The sequence below is a fragment of the Medicago sativa genome, chromosome 1 (assembly GCF_051527215.1).
Source record: "Medicago sativa cultivar Bolivia chromosome 1, Bolivia_mono, whole genome shotgun sequence".
NCBI lineage: Eukaryota > Viridiplantae > Streptophyta > Magnoliopsida > Fabales > Fabaceae > Medicago > Medicago sativa.
In genome coordinates this window covers 30,571,176-30,586,829 of record NC_140749.1, presented here as the reverse complement: position 1 = coordinate 30,586,829, position 15,654 = coordinate 30,571,176, and the positions used below count along the sequence as shown (strand labels likewise).

Below are 15,654 nucleotides of genomic sequence, written 5' to 3'. Positions count from 1 at the left end.
TGAACTTGATTGTTCTTCCTCTTCAGATTCAACCACTTTGAGAGCTTTTGATGACTTGCCTTTGGATGGAAGAGCTATTGATTTACTCTTCTTAGTAGACTCATGTTCATTAAGACTTAACTCATGAACTTTGAGAGAACTAACAAGATCTTCGACACTTAAAGTGTTTAAATCTTTAGCTTCCTCAATGGCAGTCACTTTTGGTCTCCATCTGGCAGGTAAGCTTCTGAGTATCTTGCTTACATGATCAGAAGCAACATAGCTCTTCTTTAGAATCTGTAGACCAGAAACTAAGGTTTGAAACCTTGAGTACATCTCCTCAATAGTTTCATCAACCTTCATTTTGAATAACTCATACTGATGTACAAGCAGGAGAGCCTTTGCTTCTTTGACCTTCTTGCTCCCTTCATAATTTGAACAGAGAGAAGCAAACATAGCTTTAGCAGTGGATTTGTCACTCATCTTCATGTATTCTGCTTTGGGTATGGCAGTGACAAGAGCTCCTCTGATAATATGATGCTTCTTGTAAAGTTTCCTCAGTTCTGGAGTATGTTTCTTTCTATCCACAGCAGCTCCTTCTTCATCAAGGACTAAATCACCAACACCATCTTCCAGAATATCCCATAATTCTTCATCTAGGCTCATGATGTAACTGTAAAAGTTGGTCTTCCACCAAGAGAACTCTTCAGCATCTCCATTGAACTTTGGAACTTTTCCAATACTGGTTTTCTTACTATCACTATAATCATGTGAGACATGTTTATAGCTAGTATCACCAGGACCAGTAGGAGTAGGAGTAGACATGTTTTTCTCAGATCTTTGACTGTTGCACGGTTAAGTGATACACAACAGACCAAGGCTCTAGATACCAATTGAAGGTGAGAAAAACACAAGAAGGGGGGTTGAATTGTGTTTTAGAAAAATTCTTCGTTTCTCCTAAAAACTGAACACACTGATCAGAAGCTAAGCGAGACAGCTTCTGAACTGATAATCAGAATCTAAATGCAGCGGAATAAAACAGAGAAAGAGAGAAGAAGAACGACACAAAGCAATTATACTGGTTCCTTCCACAATCCGGAAGTAGTCCAGTCCCCCTTGCACTTCCAAGGAGATTTCACTATGAGTAATATCTGATTACAAATGCTCAAGCACACAAGCAAGAGACTTCCAATGCTCAAGCACACAAGCAAGAGACTTCCTTTGCTCAAGAACACAATCAAGAGACTTCCTAACTAAACAAAATTACACAGAAAATTGTTTAAGGTTGAACACTTGATATACAATCAGAGGTGCTCACAATACAAATCAGATACAGACTCAATGGACTTAAGAATTTCTAAGATATGACTTTGAGACACAGAAATTCTAAGTGAATGCAGAACAATTTCAGCAGAGGTTTGGTACTTGTGAAAATCTTGTGAGTCTTTCGTTCAGCGTTCTTGCATTACCAATTCTCTAGGTCTTCACTCCTTTATATAGAGGTGTGAGAGAGACGTTGTGAAATTGCCAGCACACCAAAGAGTCGTTGTTGAAGCTTGATCTTTCACCAATAATCTTTTGCCTGATTTGGCTGTTGTCCTATGAAGAACAAATTTGAAATCCATTCCTTATCCAAAGGAACATCTATGCAGGCGAAACCGTATTCTGGAGCTGTTTTCTTGTCCTGTAGCGCGGACACAAAACAGAGTAGTGGAGAACGTGGTTGTACAATTCGTACAAAGTACAATGTCAACGCTTTCGTCCAAATTGCAAACACACGCCTTCAAACACCTTTGAAATGACCGTTGCAAACTCCACTAATCCTTTGTTTGTGTTTTCGAATCCAATAGACAGCTTTTGCATTGATAATTCTTCAATTCTTGATTCTTTGCAAATCCAGTTGATATTCAGCTTCTGGTGAAATGGCTTCTGATGAGGCAGCTTCTGATGATGCAGCTTCTGATGATATGACTTCTGCAGCTTCTGATGACGCAGCTTCTGATGATGTGGCTTCTGGACCTCTTGTCTTCAGAATCACTATTCTTCAGGAGCAGCTTACTTCAGGAGCGCTATTTCTTCAGGAGCAGCTTGACTTCAGGAGCGCTTAAGCTTCAAATTTTTGTTGTTTCCATAGCTCTTTATTTGCTCATTCAGAACCAATGATGATGTAACTTTATAATTATGGTCCTGTACACTTGAACAAATATTAGCTAGTCCAATTTACAATTTTTAATACCTTGTTATCATCAAAACCCTTTAAGGTTCATTGTTAAACACATTTTGTTCCAACAAGGTTTACATAAAATTATGGTTCAAGGCTTGGTTTGATTAGGATTACGTCATTAGACTTATCCAACAATCCCAAGACAAGAAGAGTCTACTCACTCACCTTCATTGTAGACATAGAAGAGAAGAACATAAAATAAAGGGTGAACTTTGTTTTATCTTGGTTTTTCAGGTGTCAAACATTGATTAAGTTTGAACCTTTTTAACCTTTGATATCGCATTTTTTCTTGGGACGGGAAAAATAAGAAAAAACCCTTGAGAAACGAGGTCCGGGAGTTGTTTTCGCTATAGGAAGGTGTTAGGCACCTATAACGACTATAGTATTCTATAGGAACCGTCTTTACTTTCTACGCACGCGCTTTGCTTTTAAATGCTATTTGAAAATGTTATTTACACCTAAGGGTTTGCTAGGTTAAGAATTGGAGGGAGAAGAATGTGTTTGGATTTTTGTTTTATTGGACTTGGAGAAGTTTTGACTTCTTGCCTACATACCCTTTTAAGGGATCAAACTCCATGTAGTTCTCTTCCAAAAATGTTTTTGTGAGTTAAGTTTGATTTTAAAAGTTTGAAAAAAAATAGAAGTTGAAGAATAGAAAGAGGCCTCATGGGCTTGAGGATTGGAAAAGAGTGAGGTTGGTCAATTTATTTACAAAAAACTTTAGTCAAAGTATTTAGCAATTGTTTTATCATTTATTAAGAAAATAAAAGGGAAAATTCAATGGGACTTTGATCCCAAGGTTTCTTTGGAAAATTATTTGAGTGAAGTTGTTCACATTTTTTGCAAAAGAGAATTTTTCTAAGTACCGTGGTTCCTAAGCATACATCTAAAGCATACATTCCCTAAGCATACATCTAAAGCATACATGTGATGTGTGTGCATGTGTCGGTGAGTGTCGGTGCACATCTTTAGAGTCCATTGTCCATTACATCGGGTCCTACTTTACATACTACTCCTTGCAAGAAATTAAAAGCATAAAGAAAATTACAAAATCCCTAAGTCTTTACATGCTAAGTCTTGGCAAAATTTAAAGTGCAAGAAATAAATGCTAAGAATATAAGATGGAGGATGAGATGCTTATGGAATGTATGAAACAAATAGATGAGATTGTTAGTAGAATAAGGCATAAGAAATAGTAGAAAATATAGGCAAAGAAGAGTGGCATAACAAATGGTAAAACTAACATCACAAAGAAATATAAAACATAACAAAGAAAGTAGCAAAATACTCCTAAAAATCAACCACAAATACAAGGCAAATACAAGGCCTCTAATCCTCACATTTCAACAATTTTCCAAAGGTTTCATTTCAGTGTTAATAAGGAGAATTAGAAGAAAGTATCAAGCCAAGCAATTAGGATGCATTTTAGACCTATTTTACACTTATTATTCACAAACAACAACTCACATAACTTGTAAAGCAAGGTATTAACAAAGCACATTCTCAAACAGTAACATATTCACAAATTCAGAGGCATATTCATCACAAAATTCACACATCAAGATTCAACATCATATATCAAGATTTAATATCAAGAACATGCAATTTTTTCCACAAATTTAACACAAAACATAACAAAGAAGGCAAGAAAATATCACACAGATTTTTATCAATTTTTAACACGTAAAATCATCACAAATACATCAAGAAACATACATGAATTTTTTTTTTTAGAAATTTTCACAAAGTTTTAACAAAAATAGAAAACATTAAGCTAACAAGAAACAAAACATTTTCATATATTTTTCAAGTCAGAATTAACATGTAAAAACATTCAAGAACAATTAAAAATAACAAGAAAAAACATTAATAATTTTTTTAGGAATTTTTGGCCTAAAATCAAACATACAGGGGTTCAGATAGCAACAAAACAGGGGTACATAGCAAAAGGAACAAGAAAAACGCAGAAACAAAGCCCAAGCCCAAACAACCAGATCCAAAACCAACTCAGGAGCTTCAGGGACCGTTAGATTGATCCGGTGTATCTAGACCTAGATCTAACGGTGCAAAACGCAGGGGAATGGACCGGTTTCGAACCGGTCCGGTTCAGTCCTCTATAAAAACCTAATCACACCGGTTTGTTTCATTCTCCTCTTTCACTTCTCTCTCTTCTCTCGTTCTAGTGAGAGAAGCACTTGCCTCTCTCCTATCTTGTTCATCCTTCCCCGCCGGTTTCTGGAATGAAACGGCCGGAGAAGATGAAGATTCATCGGAATCTTCATCGACTTCGCCGTGAATTCCAGATTTCGGCGAGCCCTAACAACACCGGTTTAACCTTAATCAAACCCTAATCCACTCTGTTTTTCACACTGATTACGAATATGAACTTAGTTTTGCAAAATAAACGGTGAAAAGTCGTAGATCTACATTTGAAACTTCGGTTTCAAATCTTTTCAATCTTTTTCAAAGTTTTTCGAAAGAACAAGTCTTAGAACTTGTTAATCTGCTTCGATTCACCGTTTATTTGTGTTTGTAAACCTTCGTTGAGCTTTTGCGATGAAAACGAGAAAGTTTTTTGCGATTACCTGAATTTAAACGGAGATTCGAACAAACAATTCTTCTGAGAACTTCGTAGTAGCTTCGAATCCTTCTGGTGAGTAATCTTTAACTCTGGAATCGGTATTTTCTTCTCTCTTCTTCACCGGTTCGATTCCTCTTCTTCAATCCTCTTCTTCTCAACTTCGATCCTTTCGTGATCGTGCTTGAGTCTGTTGCTTTCAGTGATGGATTCGCACTGGAATTGCGAAGGGATGGGTTCGATGATGAAGATTCAACGGTGAATCTCTGAGAACTCTCACAAATTTGTTGAAATTGTGTTGAATTTGTGGTTCTGGAATTTTAGGGTTTGAGATTGGGGATGAATTTTCTGGAAAATTGTTGTGTTTTGATCGTAACTGCCAAGAGAGAGAAAGTGTGATTCTGTTTCTGTGATTTTGATGAGTTGTTACAATCTGAATGGGACTGTGATGATTGGGCCTTTATATAGCTGACACTTGTACTTGTAAGCCAGTGAGATGTTGACACCTGGATTGGACTGAAATGGCTCGGCCTTGGACTAATTCTGGACTTGGGACTTTTCTGCAATTTTTGAAAATACAAGGACCAAACTGCAATTTGAAAAAGGACTAAAAAAATGCAATTTTAACAACTTGGAGGACTAATCTGTAATTAATTAAAAGGACAAGGACCAAACTGCAAAAAGCAAAAGGACTAAAACAGAATTTAAAACTTTAGAGGACTATAATGCAAAAAGGACCCAAAAAATAAAACTAAAATTAAAATTGAATTAAAATTGGTAATTTGAAAAAACTTAAAGTGAAAAAACAAAAAGGACTAAAATGAACCAACTACCAAATGAGGTACTTTAAAGTAACCTCTCTCTGTCAAAATTTTATGTGAAATGACCAAAATGCCCCTAGGGACTAAATTGACCCAAAATGACTCATATGCAATTTTTGAAATGGATTTTAACATGGAATTGAAATAAAGATTTATACAAACCAATTGAAAGACTCAGAGACAGTTTTCAGGGATTAAAATGAGTTTGAATGCATGAAATGACTAAAATGTCATTTTTCATGATTTTTGCAAATAAGATTGAAATAAAATGCAGAAAAATATGCAATTGATCAGAGACAAATTCAAATGACCTGAGATGCAAGAAAAACCTTTGTGTGGATTCAAATGCAAGAAATCATAGACAAAATCACAATTCAGAAGATTTTCAAACACAGACAGTAGAAATATGCAAATACAGCAGAGTAAAATATCAGAGTAAACAGTAACAAATAGGCAATCTCTCAAATGTCAAAGACCATATCAGAGATGAAAAAACATTTCGAGCAAGTATTTTTAGGTCCAAAATTAGGGTATGACAAACTTTTATTCAAAGAAACAATTGTCACTTATTATTCCAGAGAACAAAGGATGAATTGTTGTGATAGCTAACTACTCTATTTATAGTTTACAATAACTTAAGCCCTAATTAGAAAGATAACACTAGAATGTTCCACAAGAAACCACAGTCTTTTAGGTCAGAAGTAAACTAATAGGGAGCTTGTCCGGGAAGCAGAAAAGCAGCAAAAGTGATCCTGAAGGCTGGCACGGCCGTGTGGCTGGTGGCACGGGCCGTGCCAAGTCTCTGAGTTGGGGAATGTTATATTTTTGCACCGAATCTTCGTATTTTCATCCTGAATCAGCTCCGAATCCCTTTCTTTTGCTCCAAGACTCAATCTTTAGAATATTTGTTCCTGAAATTAAATAACTTGCAATTGAAGTAAAATAATTCTAAAAAGGAAATAAACTTAAATAAAATAAACTCAAATATAAATAAAACGGACTCGAATATTATATTAAAAACACTAATTATTGACTCATCGGGTATCTTTTGCTAGTCACTAACTAATTACTTCCTAGAGAGATAGTTATTAGGATAATGCTATAAATATCAAGATATAAACAGCATGAGAGTAATAACAATATTAGGCCCTGTCACAACCTAAGTACCTAATCTAGGGTTACGATCTTTTGAAATAAATAATTCCTAAATAAATCTTAATAGTGAACAAAAGATAAACAAAATGATAGACGACATTAAATTAAATAAATATCCAACAAAAATAAACAGAGGTTGACCTAAAAATAATTAGCTACACATAGTGAGTAAAAACAAATTACTAAAGATAAAAACATACTCTAGAAAATCAAGGAGAAGATAAAAATTCTCTTGAAGCTCCAAAGTTGCCTTCCTCGTGAACTGCCACAGTTTTGAACGAGAAATTCTGAATGAGGAAGGCTAGTATTTATAGTGAGAGTTTCTACCTGGGTCTGGGCTAAAAGTGTGGGCTTTACCCAAAATAGAAGCAGAAAAAGACGCTTGTTCCCCGCATTTTTGCATGCACCCCGTGCATGCAAAAATGCACGGGGCGCATGTGAGTGGCTCACAAATCATTCCCTAGTCGTATGGAAAATGCTCTAGGCGCATGGTATTTGAATTCCATGCCCTAGTCATTTTTCCCACGTGCTAGGGGCATGGCATCAGTTCCAATTAGCATGATTTCTTCATGAATTACTTCAAAAACACCCTAAAATTGCTATGTTATGGGAAAACTAGAATTACAGACTCAAATATAGAAAACATTAAAAAGTCCTGAAATCATAGGCAATTGTTCTAATACTTCTCCTTTTTGTTGCTAAAACCTACTGAAAATAACTGAAAAACATGTTAAGAATAAAATATGTCATCACAACCCCAAACTTAAATTGTTGCTTGTCCCAAGTAACGAAAGAAAAACATAATTTATTCTTTGCATTTTTTCAGGAAAAACATACCTTTCCGAGAGTTGTGCTTAGGAATCATTCATCACATTAATAGGATAGCAGCAACTAACTTACCACAGTACATTCAAGCAGGTTCGACTTGGTGAAAAAAACCTATATTCTCAACCATACTCTTTTCTATGATACACGTATGTATCTCGTAAAGCCAGTAGGGTTAGTCACGACATTTTCCCACTCCAGTCATGACATGAATGTACGTTGCTATAAATTTGAAACAATTCTAAACAGACAGACAAGTTAAAGTTATTCACACACTAAGAGGACTTTGAGGATTATAACTTGTCTTAGGTAAATGGTGGATATAATTTGGGAAAGTAGGCTAACAAAAGAACTTGGAGTTAGTTCACTAACCTAGGGATTCCTTCTAAACATTACTGCACTGCCATCCTTCCTTCCTTGATTCAAACAAGATGGGTAAAACAATACATTTATTTGTCTTTTTATTTTTGACAGAACCATACATTTTTTTAAGAGACCATTTTTTTTTTGCTCTTGATTTTTTTCTTTTTTCTAATTTTTTTTGTGTAGATCCATGGTCATTTACATTTTTTTCTTTTTCTGACAAATGTGTTCTACTGTTACCCCACCCCAAACTCAAAATGTTGCTAATTCCAAAGAGCAACCTCAAACTTAGTTTCAAAGCATGTGCAGTCATAATATTACCTATCTAACTGCAAGTGAGATCATATAGAGTGCATGTAAAGTGTAGGACTGTGACATGATTCGTCACTAATAAAAAAGAAATTTTCGTCTGGAGGCTCAAAGTGGTTTCACAAAGGATAATAACAATATAAAAAAGGTGGCTTCAAAGGCTCAAGGTACCAAAGAAAAATTTCCTCATGGTATAATAACCTAACCGATCGTCCGTAAAGAACGGCCGCAAATTCAAGCAAAAGTTGCATTCATATGGAACACTTATATATATATATATATATATATATATATATATATATATATATATATATATATATTGGAAGTATTTAAGTATCTAACAACCTAGGAATGGATATGGAAATATTTGGCTCTGAATCTCACCGGTTATGCTATTCGGAAAAGAGTTGGTAATCCTATAAGTACCTTCACTAGCAAGCCCCGAAAAGTATCATGCTCTTGAATGTAATGGTAAACTAGCCTCCGGCTTAATTTATTTGATTGACTACCTAAGACTAAAATAAATTTAAGTATAAAAGGAAAGGTTGTATATTTAAATGCAAAAGATATAAATTTGTATTAGATAATATTTGGAAGAAAAGCAACAGAAAAAGAAAAGAAATTGATTAGTCAGATCATCTCAGCTTAGCAAAAAGAAAAATGTTGAAAATTAAATAATGGGTTGTCTCCCATTCAGCGCTTGTTTAACGTATGAGTCCCGACGGTCAATAGATTGCCTCCTATCTAGTGCTTCTTTTGAGTCATTAGCTTGACAAAATAGGGTTCCTCCTATTTAGCGCGTGTTTAGCGTTCCAACCCTGGCGGATATGTCCAAGTGTTGTTTTTAGACATGTGTGTATCTGGTTCATCCCTTGTACTACTTCGATTTTGCATATAGTCTCGCATGTGCATGACTTCCTCAATTGGGACCTTGGCCAACCATCTAGTTTGATGCTTGATCACAACACGATTGTTCTTACAGATGCGAGTTATTTCGAAAGGCTTATACCAAGACTTATGCATGAGAGTAGGTGGACAGAAGAGTTCATGCGATTTGATCATAAATATGTCCCTTCTTCTGAAAGCATTCTTGTCTTTGATTTTGATTGGAACCTCATCCATGAAGCTGACTTGTCGGATCTCCTCTTGTGGAACTTTCTTCAATCCTCCAATTGGTTTTTCCCCAGTTGTTTTCCTTGTTGTTATCTTTGTTCTCACCATGTTGATCTTCCTCTTTAGTTTGGGTACCTTGAAGAAGTTAATACAACACTACTTTATGACATCTAGTTTACAATTAGAGAGGTTGATTAGGACATACTTCTGACGATTTTCAAATTTATTCCTAATGATAATTGATCTTAGTTTTTAACGTTTATTTACCTAGACTTAACAGACTCCATCTAAATTAACTACTATAGTTAATACCTAATATTATTACTAATAAACCTAAGACTCTATGACTAATAGTACTAGAAGTTAATCCTAATTCTAAATGCAAAATTAAATGGACAGACTCATACTAAATAATTAACCTAATGTTAAATAGACTCGATCTAATGTAGATATTATAACAACCGTTATTTTTACTACGACTCACTAAAATGCAATGTTAAATAATGAATGACCTAAACTAAGACTCTGAAAATAAAAAAAAAAAGAAAATAAAGGAGTGGGGTTAGTTCCTAAATGGAAAAACAAAAAGAAAAGAAAAATGGTTAGTACTAAATGGAAACAATAAACTAAATGCAAAACAGAAAAATAAACTATGTTATTAACGACTAATTAAACTATATGATAAAGTAGACTCTAAAAAAAAAAACTCAACTTGGACTAAATATTTTTGGTATTTTTAAATTTTTGAATTTTATCTCATTCATATTTATTCATTCAGAATGAAGCATCTCAAGAGATAGGCAAGCAATAGGAGCCTCAAGGGAGGAGTCTATCCTCAACCTCAGTCTCTAGGGTATGTTTATTCTTTTGTGGTTTTGTCTCTATTTATGATGCGTTGCATTTTGAATAGGGAGGTTGATGAAGTCGAGGAGGTCACCAGTCTCCGAATACACGAAATTGTTGTTCTGTAACACCCAAAATATTATGGCCTAACCATCAAGAATAGACTTCGAAATATGATATTGAGGGGAGAATTTTTTATTTTTTTAAATTGAGGACGTCATAAAATATTTGTAAAAGTTAATGAAATATTATGGTAATATAATATTATACAGGGCCGGTCCATAGCCCGTCGAGGCTGGGCGACGACACCGGGCCTCCAATTTTTTGGGGCCCAAAATTTTTTTTTTTTATGTAAGGCACGAAAATGATGATTATATATCTGTTAAAAGAAAACTATATCAATCTGTACAGCTTGCTTTGGTGGTGTGGCCACTTTTTGTTGATTGTGAGGTCATGTGTTCAAGACCCACCAAAGTTGTGATTTCTAATTTTTTTTTTAAATGACTTATTTATTTTTTTGGGGCCTAGAATTTAATTTTTTTTTTGCATCCCTTGTAAAATTAAAACTGGGCCTATGAATTTGTTAAGACGGCCCTGATATTATATGATCATCTATAACGTTATTATTTTGATTTTCTTTTCAAAATATTAAATATATACCAAAATATGGATTTAACACCTAACCACTCTCTCCTTCAAAATCATTTCTCAAAATCATTTCAAAATTTTGTAATTTATTCATTACAACCAATCGAAAGTTTAAGAGATAATAACAACAAAAGAACAAGTCGAGTTGTAGATATTACAAGACTCAATTTCACAAAAACTCAAACTCAGAAAGTCTAAAGCATGTCATGCCGATTCACAATATACTAGGCTATCTATGCATGTGAATCATGCAGATTTTTTAGAAGTAACATCTGTCTTCAGTAGAGTGCATCCAATGCCTATCTCATTGCTTGGTATACATTTGTTCATATTATCAAACAACAAAATATTGTCTGCAGATGATTCATTTGATTCTTTCTCAGATTCCCATAGACTTTGAAGCTTTTGTTGAAACTCCTCCATTTGATTCTTCACAATCGATGGTGTCCTTTCTACAAAAAAAATTAAAAGTTTATATGTATACATCATACACGGTACATATCAATGGATAATCATTTATATGTATTATTTGAAAAAATATATGCTATTATTTGAAAAAAATATATCCATAAATGTATGAATGTGGAGTTGTATGTATGTCACCTAATCCCCATCAATACAATTCATTCAAAACCTAATACCGTGTCTACTCAAATGTATGAATGTAGGGTTGACAATGTTACACCTCATATATAAATAGTAGTGTTTATATCATAACAATACTCCTAAATTGTACCTCTTAAGAAAATTCTTACAATAACTTTCTCGCTCACTCTTCTTGTATAAATTGTGCTTTATATTTGTTGAAAAATGGGGTGAATAGTGAATTAACTTATTGCATTTTTTATTACCTGGAGATTGGTTTGAAAGCTCGGGATCACTTTCAGATTCCTTTTCAACGTCAAGGTCTGATAACTGATTTTGTTGGGATGTCTTCGGAAGATAGTTATCAAGGGTTCCTTTAGCCTTGAAATGTAGTCCACAAGCGTTACATAGTATTGGCTTCTCATACGGTCCTTTACGCCAAAGTTTAGTTTCTGTCAAAACCATGTTAACTTAAAAATAAACAAGAGTGATAATAACGTAAGATGAGAGTCACATTAAAAACTGGAGTAAAATAAAGTAAAAACAGTAATTTGATTGTATCTATTTATGGTTGGTTAGGCATGTTGAGGTTCAAATTATCCATTTTATCTAATAATAACGAAAAGATAAAAGTAGTTTAATTTCCTTTATAAAAAAAAAAACAGTTTCATTTACAATATAAAATACCAATCTTATTAGTTAAGGAAAAAAATGTTCTTTAAAATTTTTCATTACGATAAGATCGACATCCCAATTATGTTGACATTTGAAAATAACCACTATGGCTCGCTAGTTTCCAATAAATAGAAAACGTAGATAAAACAAAATACAAGGTGGACACCATCAAAACCCATGGTATGATTTAGATCAGTTATGAAACAGAAAGTCATCAGATCCAAAAATTTAAATACTCGTGTTTCAATTCAGATTGGATGAATTCTGGAAAAAATGTCTGATCTGTTCCAATTATAGGCGGTTTAGTTTGTATCGGTTTTTAAATATCCAAATTACAATTTTATGAAAAAATCTATTAAAATTAAGATCATAAAGACAGAGTAAAATCATAGGTTTTATGCAAAATATAACATATCATATACTAAAATTTAACAATTAGGAAGGAAAAAATCGATTATGTTTGCAATACATGAAATAGTAAAAAAAAATTGAATTAAATTTAACTAATAAGTATTATTTAAAAAATTAAAAATCAAATGCTAATAGATTAATTATGTATTTTATACATATTAAAATGTATTATTATTTGTGTATGTGGTTTGGTTTGATTTTGAAAAAGGAATTCCATACACGATCCAATCAGAGCAGTTTTTACAAAAGTCTATCCGAATAGATCCAATAAATCTATGTTTTTTTGGATTTTATTTTTTAGATCGGTTGGTTGTTTTAATTTAGACCAGTTTGGATGTGATCATCCCTACTTTGAATATGATTTCCCCAAGTAGAGGGAATCTATTGAAAAAAAAAACTCAAGATAAGATATGACTTACCATTAATTCCACAATGCACACATGGACCCGTCATGGAATATTGTAATTTGAGTTAAGATGAATGAGCAGGAACAAATTTAACCAGTTGAGCTTGAATTCAGTAGAAGTAGCTAGTCTCTCACAAGCCGATAAACCAAGCTTTAGGTTTCAATTGGAAGAGGTGCCGTATTTATTCTTTGACCATGTCTTGAACAAGATTACTTTCAACAGCGCGAGCCTATAGAAAACCAAACAAAAAGCTATGTGATAATATTAAAAAGTTTCATAAAACGAGTCAAATGAATAAATGAAATTCCAAAAGTACCATACGTCTATTTTTTTTGTTGAATACCTTTGTGTTAATCTTAATAGCTTTTTGTACAAAATAATACACAACCCGACGCGCGGAAAAAACAAATGTCTAGATACAGTTTTCAAGGAAGCAGCTTTAAATATTTGGTCAAACTGTTGATGACGTCTTCACTTGCTCTTTTTTTTGGTCTAGTAGCGTAGTGGCTAGAGCTCACACAATTAAACGTGGAGAAGTGGGGTGTCCGGGGTTCGAACCTCTGCTCCTACATAAATTATGCAATGTCTCTACCAACTGAGCTAAGCTCACGGGGACGTGTTCACTTGCTCTCTATCCCCACCTTCCTATGACTTCCCCTATTTAAAATCTAAATTTGATTTTAATTGTATTTTGTTTTCATATGCAGTTTGCTACATTGTCATTTATATTCACATGGTTAAAATATAATTTATATTTTTCAAAATGGAAAATATTACCATAAAAAGGTTGGCCACATTGCCCAAACCAATAGACAAGTGCCACTTGTAATCGTATGACCATTTGCCGAGTGTTTAGCCTATGCATAAGGACTATCCGCATAATCGATTCAATATTATATTACACTTTTGGTCCCTTGCATTAATTTTTTTATTATACTTTGTTCACTTAGGTTTATTTTTTTTATTTCCTGTTTTTACCCCTTAAGTTACAGATTTTTACTTCAAAAAGTAATAGTAAATCAAGCAAATGGAATAAATTATTAATTTTATAAGCTACATTTTTATAGCTTTTAAAAAGTTGTAATGGTCCGCCGAGCTTTGTAACGCAAGCTTATAACCTAAGTAGGGGCATTAAGGTGGTGGAAGGTCTTTGATGTGGGCTAAAAAAATGATGTACGGATTAGGCAAATGTACCAAATCGTTTACCAAGTAATAAAATGATAAGTAGAGTATCGTATCCACAATGATTGTCGTTTCGTCCAAACAATTCGTGTTACTTATTTTTGTAAGTTAACGATATAATAAAAGATAAGGGTTAGACAATTGCAATTTTTATCTGTTTGTAACAGAGCAAGTTTACCTGTTTTTTGTTGCAGAAAAGTAAGCAGCGTTTAGGATTCTTCGAATCTCTTTTGTTTATATTGTTGAATATTAAATAACAGTCATGTCGCGTTTATTTATCTTAGGTAGACTATACAAGTGATGAGGCCGTTGGGACGTGACTAACCTAGAAGGTTGGAAACTGCACCTGCTGATCACACCGTGATCCTTACTTGTGGGGTCTATAAATCTCAGTTAACTAAGTCTATCCCTTCTAAGTCTGGTTGCACCTGCTGATCACAAGTTTACCGCCTCTATGGTAATGGAAAGCATATACTTAAATTGGCTTTCCAAGATTTCCCAAGGAAACGAAGGCCAAAGTTCTTGTAGGTCTGCCCATCTATCAATCTTAGGGCATAGCTACTACTTAGTCTTACTAACGTCACCTTCTAGGGTTAACTCGCTTTCAGTATCTTTCGCTAGTTACTAACTAATTACTTCCTAAACAGATAGTTAATAGTATAATGCTAGAAATATCAAGATATAAGCATCAAGAGAGTAATAACAATATTAGGCTCTATCGCAACCTAAGTACCTAATCTAGGGTTACGATCCTTTGAAATAAATAATTCCAAAATAAAACTTAATAGTAAACAAAAGATAAATAAAATAAAAGACGACATTCAAATAAATAAATATCCAACAAAAATAAAGAGATGTTCATCTTAGAACTCTAACCTAAAAAGAATTAGTTACACATGATAACTAAAAACAAATTACTAAAGATAAAAACATACCCTAGAAAATCAAGGAGAAGATAGAAACTCTCTTGAAGCTCCAAAGTTGCCTTTCTCTTGAACTGCCACAGTTCTGAACGAGAAATTCTGAATGAGGAAGGCTAGTATTTATTGTGAGAGTTTCTACCTTGTTTTAGGCTAAAAGTGCGGGCTTTATCCAAAATAAAAGCAGGAAAAGACGCTTGAGCCCCGCATTTTTGCATGCACAGGGCACATGGAAAACGCACGGGGCGCATGTGAGTGCCTCTCAAATCGTGCCCTAGGCCATGGAAAATTACCTAGGCGCATGGTATGTGAATTCCACACCCTATGCATATTTTCATGTGCTAGGCGCATGCCATCAGTTCCTTGGCCCAAATTCTCCGATTTTCCGTCGTTTTAGGTCTTCGTCTTCAAATAACTTGTCTCAAAACTAGGGAACATAATTCCTCCTTGTAAGTCTCCTGAGACCTCTTGAATCTTCATTCTTGGTCTTCCTAAGTCTTCACAATTCTTCAGATGTTCTTGATTTTGCGGATTTGCATGATTTCTTCGTGAATTACTTCAAAAACCCCCTAAAATTGCTATGTTTCGGAAAAACTAGAATTACAGACTCAAATAT

The 15,654-nt window shown here is 34.0% G+C and overlaps 1 protein-coding gene across 1 annotated transcript; it reads right to left on the bottom strand.

Moving 5' to 3' along the window:
- Nucleotides 1-10,901: 10,901 nt before the first annotated feature.
- LOC146954211 (uncharacterized) lies at nt 10,902-13,150 on the bottom strand. Its single transcript, XM_085753035.1, has 3 exons — nt 12,949-13,150; nt 11,710-11,895; nt 10,902-11,310 (listed from the first exon to the last, which is right to left on the bottom strand). The coding sequence occupies exons 1-3, from the start codon at nt 12,980-12,982 to the stop codon at nt 11,105-11,107; spliced, it is 426 nt and encodes a 141-aa protein (XP_085609161.1). The 5' UTR covers nt 12,983-13,150; the 3' UTR covers nt 10,902-11,104.
- Between the last annotated feature and the right edge of the window lie 2,504 nt (nt 13,151-15,654).

Bases quoted from the DNA above. Each gene is read 5' to 3' on its own strand.
- LOC146954211 (XM_085753035.1), bottom strand. From the start codon at position 12,982: ATGACGGGTCCATGTGTGCATTGTGGAATTAATG. The intron at 11,896-12,948 runs GTAAGTCATATC...TGGTTTTGACAG, and splicing joins TGTGCATTGTGGAATTAATG to AAACTAAACTTTGGCGTAAA. The intron at 11,311-11,709 runs GTAATAAAAAAT...TTTTTTTTGTAG, and splicing joins GCTTTCAAACCAATCTCCAG to AAAGGACACCATCGATTGTG.